This window comes from Peromyscus maniculatus, chromosome 2 (assembly GCF_049852395.1).
Source record: "Peromyscus maniculatus bairdii isolate BWxNUB_F1_BW_parent chromosome 2, HU_Pman_BW_mat_3.1, whole genome shotgun sequence".
Classification (NCBI taxonomy): domain Eukaryota; kingdom Metazoa; phylum Chordata; class Mammalia; order Rodentia; family Cricetidae; genus Peromyscus; species Peromyscus maniculatus.
Window position 1 is genome coordinate 172,266,348 of NC_134853.1, and position 18,441 is coordinate 172,284,788.

General features: G+C 53.1%; 1 protein-coding gene across 2 annotated transcripts; it reads left to right on the forward strand.

Moving 5' to 3' along the window:
* The first annotated feature begins 139 nt into the window (after positions 1–139).
* Positions 140–16,902, forward strand: Pank4 (pantothenate kinase 4 (inactive)). 2 transcript variants are annotated; one of them, XM_006992394.4, is made up of 19 exons: positions 140–296; positions 5,103–5,185; positions 5,527–5,741; positions 6,048–6,231; positions 6,419–6,511; positions 6,842–6,995; positions 7,373–7,554; positions 8,146–8,227; positions 8,468–8,568; positions 10,673–10,828; positions 12,235–12,347; positions 12,557–12,644; positions 13,200–13,351; positions 14,103–14,158; positions 14,354–14,403; positions 14,908–15,012; positions 15,471–15,571; positions 15,690–15,758; positions 16,471–16,902. In XM_006992394.4, exons 1-19 carry the CDS (start codon positions 173–175, stop codon positions 16,682–16,684), a joined length of 2,322 nt encoding a protein of 773 aa, XP_006992456.1. In that variant the 5' UTR covers positions 140–172; the 3' UTR covers positions 16,685–16,902. The 2 variants fall into 2 exon arrangements, with proteins under 2 accessions (XP_006992456.1, XP_076421923.1); XM_076565808.1 differs by lacking the exons at positions 140–296; positions 5,103–5,185; positions 5,527–5,741; ... (2 more) ...; positions 6,842–6,995; positions 7,373–7,554 and having other exon boundaries at positions 8,429–8,568.
* The last annotated feature ends 1,539 nt before the right edge of the window (positions 16,903–18,441 follow it).

Sequence of the window (18,441 nt, forward strand, 5' to 3'; positions counted from 1 at the left end):
CTTTCGCAGTCCCGGCCTCTAGGGCACTGTCTGGGGCGGTCTGGAGGAATAGTCTCCAGCAAGGCGGAGTGGGCGGGGCCTCATTAGCATAATTTATGCGCACGGTCGTTTAGCAGTCAATTATATGCGCATATATCTCCATGGCTGATGAGGCTGGCCAGGCACTTTCAAAATGGCGGAGCGTGGAGCAAGTGGCGGCGGGAGCGGCGGGGACAGTCTGGACAAGAGCATCACGCTACCCCCCGACGAGATCTTCCGCAACCTGGAGAACGCCAAGCGCTTCGCCATTGATATAGGTAGCCACGGACCGGGTACTCGAGCGGGCGGCCAGGGCAGTGGGCGAAGGCGGCCAGCGGGGGCGGCGGGAAGGACGAAGGGCGGGGGCGCAGGCCATGCGCACAGCCTCACGGGTCGCCGCACAACCTCTTGGGACTTGTAGTGTGTGCAGCGCCAAGGTGCGGAATCGAGCCGGCTGTGGGACTTCAGCTCCCGGTAGGCGTTGCGCGGTTGGAGCGGGGCATGTCGGGCCTCGTAGTCCGCATGGCGCCGGCTGATTGTGAGGACTCCGCGGTGGGACGGGCGGGGCGGATCAGAGGTCCTAGTCTGCTCAGATGGCCCGGGATCTGGCTGCTCACCGCCCCGCGCCCCGCGGCTACCCCGCCGTAACTCCCGCTTCCCAGACAGCGGTCGAGTCGTGGGGCCCGGAACACTCGTCGTGCACTGGGTGTAAAGCTCCCAGCGTGTTCCGTGGCTTTGGGCACCTGCACTGCCTCCTACGTCCACCTCCTGCGTGCCTGGTGGTTGACCTCACTGCCGACCGGCTACTGCCTTAGACCTCCTCCGCGTTGTGCTGCCTCATACCTCCCAACAAGGAGATTCTGTCATCATCTCTCTGTGCATATGTGGAAACCAAGGCACAGAAGGAAGCTAGCTTGCTCAGGGGTCATTCGATTCGTAGATAGCACAGCTAGGATGGGAGCCGGCCAACCCCCAACCACTCTGCTGTGCATCCTGTTACTTCGTTTTGCACCCATCTGTTGCAGGCGATTTGCCCGTGCGTGGTCAGTGAGGCCCACACAGCAGGGCAGCATCCGCTGTCTTGGACTTAACTCGGTGAATGAATGGGTGTGTTGCTGGCTCCTAGCCTCCTTGAAAAGTCTGGATTGTTAAAAGACTTGAAAAGATTATCTTTACTTCTGGAATATTGAATATGTTCTCTACCCTCATGCTTTTGGGTTGTCTCTCTGAGGTGCCCTTTCTTGGAATGGGGAGTGGGAAAGCAAAGATGGCCTGGCCTGAACTCCCACTTTATCAAGGGCTCAGGTGGGTTGGTGATGGGGGGAATAGGCCCTAGAAAAGATTTGAGTTACACCTGAGATAACTTGGTGACTGACTGGATATTGGACTGAAAATGGTGACCTTACAGGCCCAGCAGAGGGGACTGTCCACAACCAGACCTCTCCAAAGGCCTCAAGGCAGCTGTCCCCAGGCTTCTGAAACCTTCTCTCCAGAGCTAGGTTTTGTGCTTTGTCCTGTGGTCTTACACTTGTTTGTTGGGAAGAAGTCAAAATTAAATAAATATGTCTGAAATGCAGTTGAAGTTGATTGCAAACATCATCTGGGAGTTGAAAAAATAGGGTTCACCTTGGATAATGTCTGTGGCTCTCAGAGACTATTGAACCAGTAGCCACAAAGCTTGAGCTGTAGTGGGGGATTGCCTCCAGACTGAAGGTCCTGAGGCCAGGCACAGGCTACCCTGACAGAAGGACACTGCAGGGTATGTTCAGTGTTGTTTTTTGTCTCCTCTGTCCGAAAGCTTCCACTAGCCTGGGTCTTGGATCTGAGCTTAGAAGGACATGCTTACCATTCCTGAGGACAGACCTTTTAAGGCTGAAGCTGATGGGAGATCACAACTCTCAGGATGGGGTCGACAACTCAGGAACCTACAAAACAACATTCACTTCAGCTAGGTTGATTCACTCTTGGAAACACAGGCAGTAGGGAAGGTCCCTGAGGGGCACACAGGCAGGAAGAGACTCCAGGGTAGTAAATGCTAGGCTGTCCTGCCCTTCCTTGGTTCTGTGGTGTGCATGTGAAAGTCAATTTGGTGGGATTCGGTTCTCTCCTTCCATTATGTGGGTCCAGGTATCAAATTCAAGTCATCACACTTGACAGCACTTGACACACTTGACATCACACTTGACCTTTACCTGACCAATCTCACTGGCCTCCCAGTTATTCCTGATGAGTTGCTTAAAGTACATTTCTGTTTGCACAGCCTTGTCTTTTCAGAAATAGTACATCCTCAGAGGTGAATTAGACAAGCATTTAGAATCAGACAAGTCTGAGGACAGACTGGGATTGAGGGCAGGAAAAAGGGATCAGGAGGCTTAGGACTGTGGCCAGGGATGAGATTAAGCTTATGATACACTCACTAAACCAAACAAGCAAGGCTGCATTCTGGTCATTCTTAGTTGCACGGGACAGCCTGCCTTGTTTTAGTTTCACCAAGGGGAGAACTCTGGCCTCTAAGTACCATGGTCCTACATGCCTATAAATTTGAGTATCTGCTCCCTTGTAGTCTATTGTTTTCTCATAAAAACAGACACTTGGAAATAACTTAGCCGTTTCACTCTGAGACCTTCGCCTTGTTTCTGTCAGGCCTCTGAGAGGTGTAGCTGCAGTGGAGTGCTGAGATTCCTATTTTCCCCGTGTGTCATTTGAAGGCCTGTGAATCTGCAATCGCAATTACAAACTGGAAAGTGCCTTTTCTGCCTGCCAGGGCTTGTCCTTGGCATTGCCTTCTCTGGAACTCTGGGCAGCTTTCCCTGGAGTGTGTGGCGCACGTGGACAGAGGCCTTATGCTTTTCCTGGAGCACAGGGGCTGGCTGTGTACAGTGTTCCATGGGTGACAGGGCCCTTGTGAAGGTGCCAAGAGCCTGTGTGACTCCAGAGTTGGTGATTGATGCATACCTTGAACCCCAGCACTTGGGAGGTTCTCTATAGATCTGAGACCAACTCAGGCTACATAGTGAGACCCTGTCTCAAAACCAATAGGACTGGCTCAGAGGTGGTGGTGCACTCCTTTAGTCCCAGCACTCGAGAGGCAGAGGCAGGAGGATCTCTGAGTTTGAGGTCAGCCTGGGCTACAGAGTGAGTTCCAGGACAGTCAGGGCTACACAGAGAAACCCTGTCTTGAAAAACCAACAGAACTGAAGAAAAGGACAAACAGTAAAGAACACTGACTGTTCTTTCAGAGGACCCAGATTTAATTCTCAGCACCTATATGATGACTAAAACCTTCTGTAACTCTATTTACAAGGGAATCTGATGCCCTCTTCTGACCTCCACAGACACTGCATGGATGTGGTGCACAAGCATTTTATGTAGGCAAGACATCCATACACATAAAATAAAAACCTCAAAAATTAAAAAATAAAATCCTTAAAAGCAACAAACAAAAGAGCCAGGTCCTGGGGAGGCCTTTGACTTCCTTTGGCTACTTCTGAGGCTTGGGCCGCTCCACCAGCTCAGTCCTGAACGCTGAGGGCCACTCTCTGACCCTCAGTCCCTATTTGTAGGTAAATCCTACCTGTTGACCCTGTGTATCTCAAAGATGCTGTATGTTGCTCATCCTGATTTGTTAAGATGAGGGCCAAGTGTGGATGGGTCAGTTTACTTGGGGTCTGTCAAGATCGGGGCTTGAAACTGCGTTACTTTCAGTGATGGGACTTGAACCTGGACCCCACGTGTGCAGACAAGTGTGCTACCATTGAGCTACACTCCACCCTCTTTATCTTGTATGTTGGGGTATTTCCCCTCATGGCCCTTTATGCCCCTCCCTCCTTTCATTAGCCTTGGTCTCCCTAGATGTCATTACCTTTACTTTTATGTCATATGTATACATATAGTTTTATGTACCTATATAAAATCTGTGAATCACAAAACGAACACATATTTGTCTTTCTGAGGCTGGCTTAATTCGCTTAATATGATCATCTCCAATTGTTTCCATTTCCCTGCAAATGACATGACATCATTCTTCTCAGGACTGGAAAAAAAATTCCATGTATAAGTATACCACATTTTCATCCAGTCCTCTGTACCTCAGCCCACATTTTATTTTGTCTTTTATTTAAAAAATTTTTTTATTCATTTTACATACCAACCACAGATCTCCTCTCATTCCTCCCCCCACCTTCCCCAGCCCCCTCCCCATCCCCCATGCCCTCCTCCAAGAGGGTAAGGCCTCCCATGGGGAATAAGAGGCGATCACATGGATTGCCTTGGGAAAGTGAAATAGATGAGATCTCCATGAGTAAACTGGGGACAAAGGGAAGCCACATTTTATTTTTTATTGTGAGACAGGATCTCACTAAGCTGCCTGAGCTGGCCAACTAGTTTGCAGCCCAGGCTGGCCTAAAACTTGTGATCCTCCTGCTTCTGCCTCCAACTAGCTGGGATTACAGGTTTGCACCACCAAGCCTTGTAACTGAGTGTGTGGAGAAGGGTGGTCAGAGGACACTCGGGCTGTTCCTTGGGCACCTCCTGCCTTTTGACTCGCATTGGCCTGGAGCTTTATCAAATGAGCTAGACTAGTTGGCCAGTGAACCCTAGAAATGTGTCCTTTTTCCATCCATTTTGTCATTACTGGGATTACAAGCATATACTACCATCCCATTGGGTTCTGGGGCTCTGAACTCAGCCTCTTATAACTGCAGAGCTAACACTTTATCAACTAAGCCTCTCTCCAGCCCTTGAAAACTAAATTTTCTTAACAACTGGCAAATGCACTTGGAGGCAGGAGGTTGGCTCCATTTCTGCTTTGTGAGTCGGGAGGGAAACTGTGAACTCAGATTAGTTAAGAACCTGTAAAGAAGAGATGCTACATCATGGTGGTTTATCTCCTTTTCCTCTCCTGTGTCCACAGGGATTTTAAGTTCACATAACACTAAGCACCTTGTCCACACAGACTCGAGTGCTCAAGGAAGAGGCTGTTTGCTGACGCATCACAGTGCCCTCTGAGAGCTTAAAGGAGGTGGATCTCAAGTTCTCCTTTGTCCTGTTCTGAATTTTGCCTGGTTTGTGTCTTCCTCTTGTAGGTGGATCACTGACCAAGTTGGCATACTATTCTACTGTCCAGCACAAAGTAGCCAAAGTGAGATCTTTTGACCACCCAGGAAAGGTGAGCCTGGAGAGGTGGTAGGCACCAGTGGAGCTGGACAGGGTGGCTGCTTCCCTCTGGCCTTGGACTTCATACTATCCCTTTTGTTTGTTGTCTCCTGCTGTTTACATATGTTAACACAGCAGTCCTGGAGTTGATTGCTCTTCCCTGACTCCTTGAATGGTGCTTCTACCCTTTGTGTGGTATCTAGGCCTCTTTCCTCCATCCACTTTCTCTGCCTTGGCCCAAGCTAATATCAAGTATTTTGTGTATCACAGTTGAGTGAATGCCTTAAAGTGCTGGGCAGGGTGCTCAGGACTATGTGGATTCTTGAGTCTTAAAGATTTCTTAACTCTTTCCAGGACATGGAACAGGATCATGAGCCACCCTATGAGATCTCGGTTCAGGAGGAGATCACAGCTCGCCTGCATTTCATCAAGTTTGAGAATACCTACATGGAAGCCTGTCTGGATTTTATCAGAGACCACCTAGTCAACACTGAAACCAAGGTCATCCAGGCCACAGGGGGTGGAGCCTACAAGTTCAAGGACCTAATTGAGGAGAAGCTGCGTCTGAAGTGAGTGGAGAACCTTACTTGTGTTACTTGTGGTATGGTGGGAAGCCCTGGACTTTGTGCAGATTGTGGTGGTGGTGTGTGTGTGTGTGTGTGTGTGTGTGTGTGTGTGTGTGTATGTATGTATGTGTGTGTATGTATGTGCGCGTGCGCGCTGTCTTGGTGGCATTGCTAGCTGCAAACCTGTCAAGAACGGAAGCTGAAGCTTGGCCATGCCAGGTACCTTGTGGATACAGTCTGACTGCTCTACGCTATCTCCTGGCAAGTGCACTATGGCTGATTCTTGTGACTATCTTCCTTCATTTGCAGGGTGGACAAAGAGGATGTAATGACCTGCTTGATTAAGGGGTGCAACTTCGTGCTGAAGAACATCCCACATGAGGCTTTCATGTACCAGAAAGATTCCGACCCAGAGTTTCGATTTCAGACAAACCACCCCAACATCTTCCCCTACCTCCTGGTCAACATTGGCTCCGGAGTCTCCATTGTGAAGGTAAGAGTCCGCAGGACGCTCATTGAGCGGCTTAGCACCTGCTAGCTGTGTACGTGCTGTGTATCACAACCTTCACTGAACACAGGGACAGACACTTGACAGAACCATTGTTGGCATGACCCCAGTGCCCTAGCAGCCTTGTGGCATGTAGCCCAAAGCCTAATATGCCTGCCCTACTCTTCCCCAGGTGGAGACTGAGGACCGGTTTGAGTGGATTGGTGGAAGCTCCATTGGAGGAGGCACTTTCTGGGGACTTGGGGCTCTGCTCACCAAAACAAAGGTATCCTCTTCAGAACCTCTGCGCTGGCCTGTAGGAGGTCCCGGCTACACGCCTGCAGAAGCTCTTCGCAAGCCTTTATCCCGGCTCTAGTGTCAGGTCTTAGATCCCTGTGACTGAGCTGGTTGCACTCTGAAGGACAAGGGCTCTGAGCTACTGGAATTCTGCCAGCTCAGTGGTCTAGTGTCCAGCTTGGCAGCCCCTGCCCTTGCCCCATGTGCTGAGAGAGGGCCATTCACATCAGACTTGGCTGGCTCCTCTTTGGTGTCCAGGGTGGTGAGGTTCCCCCAGCTGCTAGGCCTCTCACTATCCTGCTCTGTTCTGCTTCCACAGAAGTTTGATGAGCTGCTGCAGCTGGCCTCCAGAGGCCGGCATGCCAACGTTGACATGCTGGTACAGGACATCTATGGTGGGGCCCACCAGACCCTGGGGCTGAGTGGCAATCTCATCGCAAGCAGCTTTGGAAAGTCAGCCACTGCCGACAGAGGTACCTCCCAGAATCTGCCCTTCATGGTGACCAAGGCATGGCCTGCTTCAGTGCCCAGGGCATCACTCTGCCCACTAGTGTGGAGCCTCACAGATCCCCTGACACTGTTCTTGCTGGGCCCCTAGGGCTCGTCCTCCCAGAGGCCTGCTCTGACTCATTAGAATGTTGCCAGATAACTTCCTCAGCCTGTTTCCAAGGAAATGCAAACTAAGAAAAGTGGTTAGGATATTTTTTTTTCTCTCTTGAAAAAAATTCCCACTCATCCAGGACTGAGTCTCGCCTCACATCCCAGAGCTCTGTGCCCCTCACCCTCCAGCTGTCTGTCACCTGGAGGTACTCACATCACACCCTGGATTCTGTTTTCATTTCCCTCTCAGAGTTCTCCAAAGAAGACATGGCCAAGAGCCTGCTGCACATGATCAGCAATGACATTGGACAGCTCGCCTGTCTCTACGCCAAGCTTCACGGCTTGGACAGGGTCTACTTTGGGGGCTTCTTCATCCGGGGCCACCCTGTGACCATGCGTACCATCACCTACAGCATTAACTTCTTCTCCAAGGTGACTGTAGCCAATTTCCTGTCCTTGGGCACTGGTGTGGGCTCAGCTCATCCCAGTTGCTCCAATATACTCCGTAAAGTCTCCCCAAATGGTGACATGGTGACCAGAACTCATTTCACACCCAGGGGGCACAAGTGAGGCTCTGGGATAGGGCACAGTCACAGTTCCTTGCCATCAGGCTCCTTGGGAAGATAAGTCCCACAGGCAGTTGGCCCTCCTACCCACCCAGACCTGGTCAACTGCACCTTCCTCCTGGCCAGCTTGGTATTCTGTGCATTGAGTGTACAGTTACAATGAAGGGCAATCAGGGACTGTCCTTTAGTGAGGAGAGTGACACGTGGGTCTGAGGTGTCTGGGCCAGCGGAGTGCTGCAGATTGGTGCTTGGGATTAGGAATAGCAAGCCCAAGGCAGCCTTGTATAGTCGGGCTTCCCCTCAGGTTCCTCAGTCAACAGGCTACCCTGTGGTGTGCAGGTACCATCTGTTGGCAGGGTATCAGGTGACCTTGCAGAAGTTGGTGTGCTGGTGTGGTGGGTCCAGAGTGGATCTTACTGGACACTGACCAGTTACCTGTGGGCTTGGGATGGGGCAGGGTGAAGTCCAGGCACTCTTCCTGAGACACGAAGGCTACCTGGGAGCCATCGGGGCGTTTTTAAAAGGAGCCGAGCAAGACAGTGAGTAGAGTCACTGCACTGAGCAGTGGCAGGCTGTGCAGGGAGTGGCCTGTGCCCCTGCTTGGGCATCTGGGTGGGAAAGTGGGGGCAGGGGGTGGGGCATGAGGCTTGAAGAAGCCCCAGAGAGGGGTAATCCCTTAGCGTGTAAATAGACCAATGATTGTATCCCTTTTCCTCCTCTACTTTCCCCTTTGAATCAAGGGCGAGGCTGACACGGTGACCAGCTTCTCGTTTTTCCAGATCCTAACCAGTACAGCTGGGGTGAGAACTACGCAGCCAGCTCCGGGCTGATGAGCACGTCGCCCGAGCTGTGCCCGGCACAGCGGGCAAGGAGCGGCACAGTGAGTAGCAGGCCCTTCCGGAGCAGCCTGCCCAGCCGTCTCTGCTGTGGCCTCTCACCACACAGGCTGGTTTATGTTGATAACAAGTTAGACTTGAGGGCAGGAGGCACTGAGGTTTCAGGGCTCTTGGGAGCCCGCGAGGCCTGGTGGCCTGTGCACGGCGCCAAGCCGGCAGCTGTGAGCATGCTCACAGCAAACGTGGAGAGTAGGCCTGCCTCGGTCTGAGCTCACTGTCAGCAGCTGTGTGTTTCTTGGGAAGTCTGCTCTCCCTGGAATGTTTTAGACCCATTTCTCAAGTCTCCATGTGAGATGAAGTCCACTGTGATGATAGACATTGGGCTTACCTGGCCAGAGGCAGGTTGAGCACTGTGGAGCTGATGGGTTAGGAGACTCATTAGCACATGCCTAGTTAGAGTCCGCTTGATGAGGGCTCCTGCCAGGCATTCTCAGGTAGGATGTCCACGAAGGTGTAGTCGCCATATTACCAGCTGTCTGGCCATTGGCTACGGACCTTTTGTAACTCAGATAACGTATACATCTGGGAAAGAGCAGCTGGAATAAAGACAACTACTAGAAACGTGAAGTAAGCCACCACCCTCAGGACAAGGTTGCAAGCACTGTGGTGGAAAACAGCTTTTCATGGTGGACACAGCACCCCTTGGTAGTGAGCCCAGGCCTCTCCAGTGAGAGCATCCACCTGTACACTTGTCGGTGGGCCAGGCCAGGCGGGGAACTGCTGCTCAAATGGGTATCTTCCAACCTTGGCTTTAATTCATCAGTGGCTGTGTTGAGGCCATCAAAGCCGTCCTTCTGTCTGTGCTGAAGGGTGGCTCATGCTTCCCTCAGTAGAGCGTGGCAGGGTGAGTGGCACTTACCCAGCTCTGTTCCACACCTTGGGGCCAGCAAAGCCTGTGCTAGGGTAATGCGTCTGGCATCCAGGTGCTGAGCAGTCATTTGAGGCTTATATTGCCAAGAGACAAAGCTAAGGTTTGAGATCTCTGCCAGCAGGCAATGCCAAAACCTGCAGAGTGGGAAACTTGGTAGCACGTTCACTAGTAGGGAGAGCCTGGAATGCTGTGTGTCCTTGTGTGCAGAGAGCACTGAGGCTGGGGTGCTTGGTGGTAAGCCAGTGGTTAATTAGGTGATCCCTGCCCCGTTCTGGTCAGTTAGGGAATTTCCCAGACCTTTCTTGCTAACCTTACCACTTGTGTGTGTTCCTAGGTTTTACAAGCATTTGTCTCTGTGGCTCTGTCCAAGCTGAGTCTTAACCTAGACTTTATGTTCAGCCATTGCAGTTGAAATCCCCTGGCTGAAAGGGCTTGAGGTCAAGGGTGTGATGTGGCCGGTAGGTCAGAAAGAGGTGGCCTTGGAGCAGAGGTCACACTTAGGCTGACTCGGTCTCTTGATAGTTTCCCTGGGCCTCCAGCCGCTGCTGGGTATGTTCCCTTCACTGCTGTGTACGTGCTGGTTCAGCTCCTCTCAACTTAAAATAGAAAGGCCAGTGGGGCGAGTGATGGTTCCAGGAACGCTCGTGGGCTTGGCACCAGTGGCCATGGGGTATATGTGGCTGCTAAAGTAGCTGGTCTTACTGATTGTATCTGGGGCCAGGATATGAGGAACAGCCCTGTAGTGCTCTGCAGACAGCAAATCAGGTGCGCAGGACAGAGGCCAAGGCATGTGCCAGCATCCAGTCCACCAGCACTTATGCAGACAAGGCTGGGAGTCAGAGGGCTGTTGGGAACTTAGTACTGCAGATCCTCAGCACTGAACAGCAGGAATAGGGCTTGTTGGGAACTAAAGATGCAACTCAAGCTGAGTGTTGGGAGAAAGAGCATGAGCTGGTATCAGAGCAGCCAAGGGGCCAGTTAGGAACCACAAACTGCTGTGGGAGTAAGGGTGACGGCCAAGGGGTGTTGATTCAGGGGGAAGGTAGGGGAGTAGACCCACCCCACTGCCCAGCAGTGGGGTGAATCCAGGAAGTCTGGCTGGTGGCTGCAGGAGGAGGCTCAGAGATGGGGCAGGTGGGAGCTAAAGGCAGAGCTTACATCAGGATTGTGATCTTTCTGACAGTGACTTTTCCTCCGACCTCCTCTTGTCCTCCTAGTTTGACCTGTTGGAGATGGACCGGCTGGAGAGGCCCCTGGTCAACCTGCCCCTCCTTCTGGACCCGTCCTCCTATGTGCCTGACACAGTGGACCTCACCGACGATGCTCTGGCCCGCCAGTACTGGCTCACCTGCTTTGAGGAGGCCCTGGATGGGGTGAGGCTCAAGACACAGCAAGTGGCCCATGTGGTCTCTGGACCATCACACAGACCTCTGTTTTTGGAGGGAGGGTCTTACTCCGTAGTCCAGGCTGGATCGAAACTCACTGTGTAGCCAGACTTACCTCAGACTCAGTGATCCTTCTGCCTCAGCTGTCTGAGTGCTGCGATTATAGCAGCCTACGCCACCAAGCCAGGCATCTGATCTGATTTTGACAGGAATATGATTCTGTGTTGCTGTGGGACCTCTGCCCTGTTCTTTTCTGTTGTCTGTGTCAGAATCTGACAGAAACAGGAAGAACCTCTGGCTCACTTCAGAGGTTGCAGCTTATGGTATTCTGGCCCCTTGTTGCCCTGTGGTGAGGCAAGGCATGGCAGGGCAGAGCATGGCAGAGCAAAGCTGCCCACCCTGGGGCAACCAGGAAGCAAAGAGGGAGAGATCAGAAGGGGACAGGGCAAGGTACATTCTTCAAGGCTAGTGTGGTAGCGCACGCCTTTGCACCCAGTACTCAGGATCCAGAGACAGGCAGATCTCATCAAGTTTGAGGCCAGCCTGGTCTGCACAGTGAGTTCAGGCCAGCCAGGGCTACATAGTGAGGTCCTATCTCAGTACACACACACATACACACATACACACATACATACATACATACATACATACATACATACATACATACATACATACATACACTTTTCAAAGGCAAGCCCCTAGTGACTACTTCCTCAACCAGGCCCCACCTCCCATATTCTACCTCATAATCGTCTTAACATTTCGAGTCCATCAATGGATTCCTCTGTTGGTGAAGACCTCTTTTGATACAGTCACCTTCCAAAAGTCCACCTCTAAATTCTGCTTGCATCAGGGACCAAGCCTTCAGTTCATGGGCTGCTTTGGGAACACTTTAGATTCAAACCGTATGCCTCCTTGTGTGTGTCTTCTGCCTTGTCCAGGGCCAGCACTGTGCATGGTGGTAGAGCTAGCCCCTGGGAGGTGTGAGCAGGGCTCAGGTAGGCTGGGTGGTTGTGGCCACAGTAGGAATACCCAGCCCTCTTTCAGGCATCTGGGTATGTGCTGAGTGAGGGGCACAGTCCTGGACCCCAAACAGCCCCTGTTGGTGGACATAAATCGGAGCATTCCTCTTGGTAGCTGCCAGTGAGGTCCTGCACTCTGTTCCTGTATCCCAAAGTAGCAGCAGGGTGCTTGGTAAGGTGGTGTCTTTAAAAGCCAAAACAGACACAGGGCCATCTCCAGTACTGCTGTAGACACTGGTGTTAGCTGTGGGGTGGGCTCCAGCCAGCTAGGCAAAGCCCCACCAGCCTATGCCTACCCTTGGGCTGTGCCTGCCTCTGGGGAATTTGCCCAGGGGTGGGACAGAACTTAGTTGCGCCCTCTACTGTTGGCAGGTGGTGAAGCGAGCTGTGGCCAGCCAGCCAGAATCCATAGATGCAGCTGAGAGGGCAGAGAAGTTCCGGCAGAAGTATTGGAGCAAACTGCAGACGCTGCGCCACCAGCCCTTGTGAGTCCTATGACCCCAGGCCAGGCCCTGCCTATAGGCCACTGAGGAAGGGGTTCCCTTCTTGGCGCGGGGACCCCAACTGGCCTGGTGGGAGGCTGAAGCCCACGTGGTATGATCTCTCTGGCTGTGTGCAGGGGTCTCACCGGGCTTTCCTGAGCTCTGTGAGACTTGTCTTCTTCAGACACACTCCATCCTGGTTTTGTCCCCAGTGCTTATGGGACACTGACTGTGCGCAGCCTGTTGGACACAAGAGAGCACTGTTTGAACGAGTTCAACTTCCCAGATCCCTACTCCAAGGTGAGCTCCTCAGGCTACAGGTAGGGTGCAGAGGACTTGGTAGCGTTCTGTGGTGCGCAGGCTCAGGAGGTCTGAGCGCACTGGCTCGTTCTCGTGGACAGCTCTACTTAGGAGCTAGGGTGGAGCCACTGCAGCCCCATGTGTTAGATCCCCTGGCTGGGAGCTGTGGGCCCCTCCCTTCCCTGATATCAGGCATCTTGTCCCTTCCTCACATACCCATGCACAGTGGCCTCTGGGGTGCGTATCCTCCGCACTCCTGACCCCATTTAACTTTGTGTCAAAGCGCCTCTCTGCCTCACCCAACACCATGTAGACCCGAGGACTGCCCCAAATCAGTAAGTAACATGGTACACCTACTGGGTCAGCCCGGAGTGGCACCTCTCAGGAGCGTGACAGCAAGTGTCCTCCCTGGTATTGTTAGTCCGTGTTTGCGTCCTCAGTGAGCCCTCTTCCTCAACCGCCCTGTGGAGACCTCCTTAGAAGCTGCAAAGAGTGGTAAGGGCCCACCTCCAGGATGAGCACCAATAAAGCAATGCTTGTGTGTCTTCCCCATAGGTGAAGCAGACAGAAAACGGCCTTGCGCTAAAATGCTTTCAGAGTGTGACACGCTCCCTGGACTCACTAGGCTGGGAAGAGCGGCAGCTGGCCCTGGTGAAGGGGCTGTTGGCCGGGAATGTCTTCGACTGGGGAGCCAAGGCCGTGTCTGAGTAGGTGTCTGAGGCCTGCTCAGCTAGTTCCTTCTCTCTCTGAGGTGGCTTAGAGATGGTTTATTCTGTGCCTGAAGTATGCCATCCTGCCACCAGGCTATCTAGACCCAGACCCATCTTGTTCTGGGCAGGCCCTACTTTAACAGTAATGGACAAGGAGCCCGAAGTCATGGGTCTTTGTGCTACTGGAGGTTTTCTGGGCAGGCACATGTCATGGGGAGGTAGATCTGAGCTTTAGGGCTGACATTTCCAGGATAAAAGTCCAAATTCATAGTAACTAAGTACAGCAGGGACTGATGATACTTAGTGTCTGATGGAACCAGGGGGCCTTACAAAGGTGCTGGCACTAGCTGGACACGGACAAGTGGGTTTCTAAGGCGCACCGAACAACTGTAGAGTTGTGTCTCCATGGCAGTTCACCCCAGGCCCGAGCCTCACTGGGTGACCATGCTACTTAGCTGGTGTGGGTCCACACTGAAAAGGGTCGTTCACTCTCCTGCCTCACCCTGCTCACAGCTGCCCATTTGAGATGCAGGCCCCAGTGTGTGGTGGCAGGGTAGCCAAGCCGCCAGTCCTAGGGGGAGCTGTCTCCACTGCTCTGAGCAGGTCTGAGCTCTTACACGCCACTGACTGTAGATGCTGTGCTCCAACACAGCACAGCATGGCTGGGAGAAACCTCACCATGTTGGCTTGGGCTGGAATGCTTGCTTTGTGGGTTTTGCTTCATTTTAATTTTCTCTTCTCTAAACAGTGTCCTTGAATCGGACCCCCAGTTTGGGTTTGAAGAAGCAAAGAGAAAATTGCAAGGTATGGACACCATGGCGCTTTGGTGCCCTGTGTGGTGTGTGGTTGGCTCTGTAGAAGTTAGGCAGCGGGGCAGGAGCAGCTCCACCTGGTGCTGTGTAACCACGTGGACTTGGGTGAGGGAGCCCGTCCCTTGTTGAAACAAGCGGTTGACACTGTGCCTCAGCTTCCCTGACTGGAGTTCCTGTCTCCTCACAGAACGGCCCTGGCTCGTGGACTCCTACACCAAGTGGCTTCAGAGGTTAAAGGTACGTAAGGTGCCTCTGCTTCTGCCCCTGGGGGTTGGAACAGATCTGGACCTGGCCAAGAAGGGTGGCCACCAAAGGCATTGGGCTTATTGTGAGGTGGGTGTAGCAGTCCCCTGCCCCCAGTGGCCTGGGACACAGGTATAGCCTGTAGCCCACCACTTAGAGCTCACAGCCCCCAGCTGAGAATCCAATGTCAGAAGTTCCCATTCTAGGCTTAGGTGTTCTCAGTAAAAGAAAATTGCTTGGTTTGTGTGAGGTTCTGGGTTCCATCCCCAGCACCACAGGGAAGGAAGATGTCCCCACTCCCTGCATGACCTCCTGCAGCGACCACGGCCTGGGTCACCTGGCCTAGGGACAGACTGCCCTTTCCCAGTCGCCTGTTATGCTTTGAGACCCTGTGCCTGGACCCAGCCCCTGGGGACCGTACAGGGTGTAGAGTACAGTGGTGTGTGAAACGCTTGAGTGCACCTGTTCCCAACTGAACGTCCTGGTTTTGTCTTACAGGGGCCCCCTCATAAATGTGCCTTAATTTTCGCAGATAACAGTGGAATAGACATCATTTTGGGAGTCTTCCCCTTTGTCAGGGAGCTACTCTTTAGAGGGACAGAGGTGAGTGAAAAGGCTGGGTGGGTGGGACCCTTCCCCTGGGCTTCTCCGCTGTTGGTGGGGTTGGCGTTGCTGTGGGCTTCTGGCGGTGGTCAGAGCTCCTACATTTGTAGCAGGTGAGTGCAGGTGAGGCCAGGGAGCACCTGGGCCTGTGGGTGTGGGCTGTAGCTTAAAGCCTGGGTTCTCTCTGCTTCCTGTTTCCTGGAAAGGCATTTACCAGAGACTTGGGAATATGTGAGAGGTTACCCTGCTCCAGGAGGCAGGCTGAGGATGGGATGAGAGGCAATAAAGCATGCTCTGAGCACAGCCCTGCCTCTCTCAAAAGCCACAGAGCCCTGAGATTGTCTGGGGCCCTGCTGCCCAGCTGGCTGCTGCTTGGAACCTGCCAGGGACAGCTTGGTGAGTTTTGGCCACATAAGTAACAGCCCAGGTTCTAAAGAGCTGCTGCCCCCTCACCGTAGGTCATCTTGGCATGCAACTCAGGCCCCGCCCTGAACGATGTGACCTACAGTGAGTCCCTCATTGTGGCAGAACGCATTGCAGCCATGGACCCCGTCGTCTGGTAGGTTCTGGCCTCCCATGTTGAGCCAGGCAGGAGGTGGGCCTAAGAGGTACTGGGAGATGCGCAAAGAAGGGTTGAGGGTGGGCTCTCCTGGGCCTGACTGCCTGGTTTTCTGTAGCTCTGCACTCAGAGAAGACAGGCTGCTGCTCGTGCAGACCGGTTCCAGCTCCCCGTGCCTAGATCTCAGGTAACCCAGCCCTCCTCCCTCCTGCTCTGCAAGGCACCAAAACCAGCCAGGCTGCTGCATGACCTAAATATGACCTGTGTAGTCACTTCTTCCTGTGGCCTGTAAGCCAGATGGGCAACTGACCCAGGCTCCAGGCCTTGGGACCCTCCTGTAGCATGGGGCTCTGCCTCATCATTCCCACAGGTAGTCATGTCCTCCAGTGCTTTTTTTTTTTAAACGTTTATTTACTTGTCATTTACTTATTGTGTATCTATGTGTGAGGGCCACAGCATGTAGAGGGCAGAGGACAACTTGCAGGAGTGGCTTTTCTTTCACCATGTGGGTTCTAGGGATCAAACTCAAGTCATCAGGCTGGGTGGAAAGCGTCTAAACCCACTGAGCCATCTTGCTGGCCCACCCTTTAATGTTTTCTGCAAAGAACTGCACTGTACTAGACAAAGGACATGTCAGAAATGTGGGCATTAGGGAAGCCAGGCAGTGCTGGAAGTGGAGCTCTTGACCACTCTTAGAAGGCTGAGTTTGGACATGCCGTAGCAGGAGGTACTGGGGAGAGGTCCCCATGTTCTTGCTGGTCGCCACTTCCAAGGGAACAGGGTGGTGTCCACCAGCGTGTGTGCTCAGGGCAGGTTGTGGGGTTGGTGTCCACCAGCGTGTGCTCAGGGCAGGTTGTGGCCAGCCCCGCCCAACCTCGCTGCCCCCTTCTTCCCTGAAGCCGCCTAGACAAGGGGCTGGCCGTGCTGGTACGGGAGCGTGGTGCGGACCTGGTGGTCATCGAAGGAATGGGGCGCGCCATCCACACCAACTACCATGCATCGCTGCGCTGCGAGAGCCTCAAGCTGGCGGTGGTGAAGAACGCCTGGCTAGCGGAGCGGCTAGGTGGTCAGCTCTTCAGTGTCATCTTCAAATACGAGGTTCCCGCCGAGTGAGACACCCACCCTGCCAGACCTCTCTGCCTGTCCCTCGTCAGGAACCTGTGTCACAACGGAGTATTGATACCATGCTTCTGCGACTGACAGACAGCACGTGTACCAGGGCCACCCAACCTAGCATTTGTCCTGCGGGACACTTGTGTTGGAATGTATTTAACTGTTAAATAATCTTTTATATATATATACATATATATAAATATATAAATACACATGTATTCATCTGGTGGGAAACAGTGCCTGGCACAGCAGGTCTCCCAGAGACCAGCTATGCTTTCTGTGTGCTGCTGAGAAAACGCCCACAGTCCCCGTGATCTGGAGCAGCTTCAGCTGACTTCCTCTGTCACCTCTGGAGCTACTGAGTGCTGAACTTCCAGTCCTGTTCCATCACCTCTTTGGGTCCCAGTGTTTTTCCCATTCTGTTTCTTGACTCAGAAGGAGCAAACAGCAGTCCATCTGCTGACCCAGCTCCTAGGAACACACAAGCTGCTAAGCAGCACTCCTGTTTCAAGAGCTGGTGGAGAGGAGGCTTTGTCATGAAGGACCCTCAAGGGTTCCTGGAGGGAGCTGGGCAGAGCCCAGCAACCTGTATGGGTTTTGTTACTGTGGCTTTGATTCCAGTCCCAAGGGCTTGCCACTGGGAGTGCTGTGATGCCTCAGGTGTACCAAGGCTCTTGGACTCCTTCCTTAATTGATTTGACCCCCAGGGGTGGATGTGTGGCCATGAACAGCCACACATTGAGGATGTGTGGTGGAGCCACGTAGGTGTTCACGGGACTGCACAGGTACAGGGGTGGAGCCTTGGGCTCCACTTCTCACAGTAGGGGCTTGTTCTTGGCATCTGAGCTGTTGGAAAGACGGAAGAGACTGACACCAGCTCTACTGGGTCCCCCCAGATGGAAAGAAACAGACCAACCGAGAGGCACAGCCAGATGCTTATCACCCAGCCGAGTGTTACCTTTCGTGGTGGTAGCTGCTGCTCTGCCTTCCTCTTGTTCTCCATTAGGACCTCCAGCATCCAGCATACTCAGTTCTGGGCCAATGAAAGTGACAACCTGGATAAAGCAATGTGATAGGGCCTGTACCCAGATCCAGGGTCGTCTAGACTTACCCCACCCCTTTTCCTTGCCATCAGAAGTTTTCAGTGGCCATTTCAGGCCTGCCTAATGTGTTGTAACCTGCCCTGGGTGTTGATGTGGGCTGTACCGTCTATGATCTGTGTAGTGGCAGTGACCCCCTTGTGACCAGCCATTATGCAATGCCTCTAGGTGAGGAGCAGAATTGAGGCCTGACCCTCCCACAGATAGCCACCAGGGGGCAGCAGGCACCTCAACAAGCAACATCCTGGGGTTCTGCAATCAGCAGTCTTGAGTCCAGGGCCTACTTCCAGCCCAGCCCAGGGGCCTCAAGTCATCAGCTCAAATAGCTGTAGGCCCCGAGCCAGGGATCTAATGTTAGAAGACCCCATTCACAGATTGGGGTATGTTCCTTGGTCCCCAGCACAGATGGGGAAGCCCTTCCTGCTTGGGTAGGCTTCCTGCCTTTCTCGAACTCCAGGCAGGGAGGCAGGCCCAGCTGGGTCTTGGAATTGTACAGACTGGAAAGATAGTCTTATCCCTAGTCCCACTTTGGGGTGACCACAGGCCCACCCTGAGGCCAAAATACAACGGCCCTTGGGTCTCTCACCTGCTTTAGCTGGGCCCTCAGAAGGGAAGAGATGAGCAGAGGTGATTAGGGCTCTGAGCATAAGTTAGTAC

What these genes read in the sequence shown, in the direction of transcription:
- Pank4 (XM_006992394.4), top strand. Translation starts at nt 173, where the DNA reads ATGGCGGAGCGTGGAGCAAGTGGCGGCGGGAGCGGCGGGGACAGTCTG. An exon ending in ACGCTGCGCCACCAGCCCTT is followed by an intron (nt 12,348 to 12,556) that starts GTGAGTCCTATG and finishes TTTTGTCCCCAG; the next exon opens with TGCTTATGGGACACTGACTG. An exon ending in GGAGCCAAGGCCGTGTCTGA is followed by an intron (nt 13,352 to 14,102) that starts GTAGGTGTCTGA and finishes TTCTCTAAACAG; the next exon opens with TGTCCTTGAATCGGACCCCC.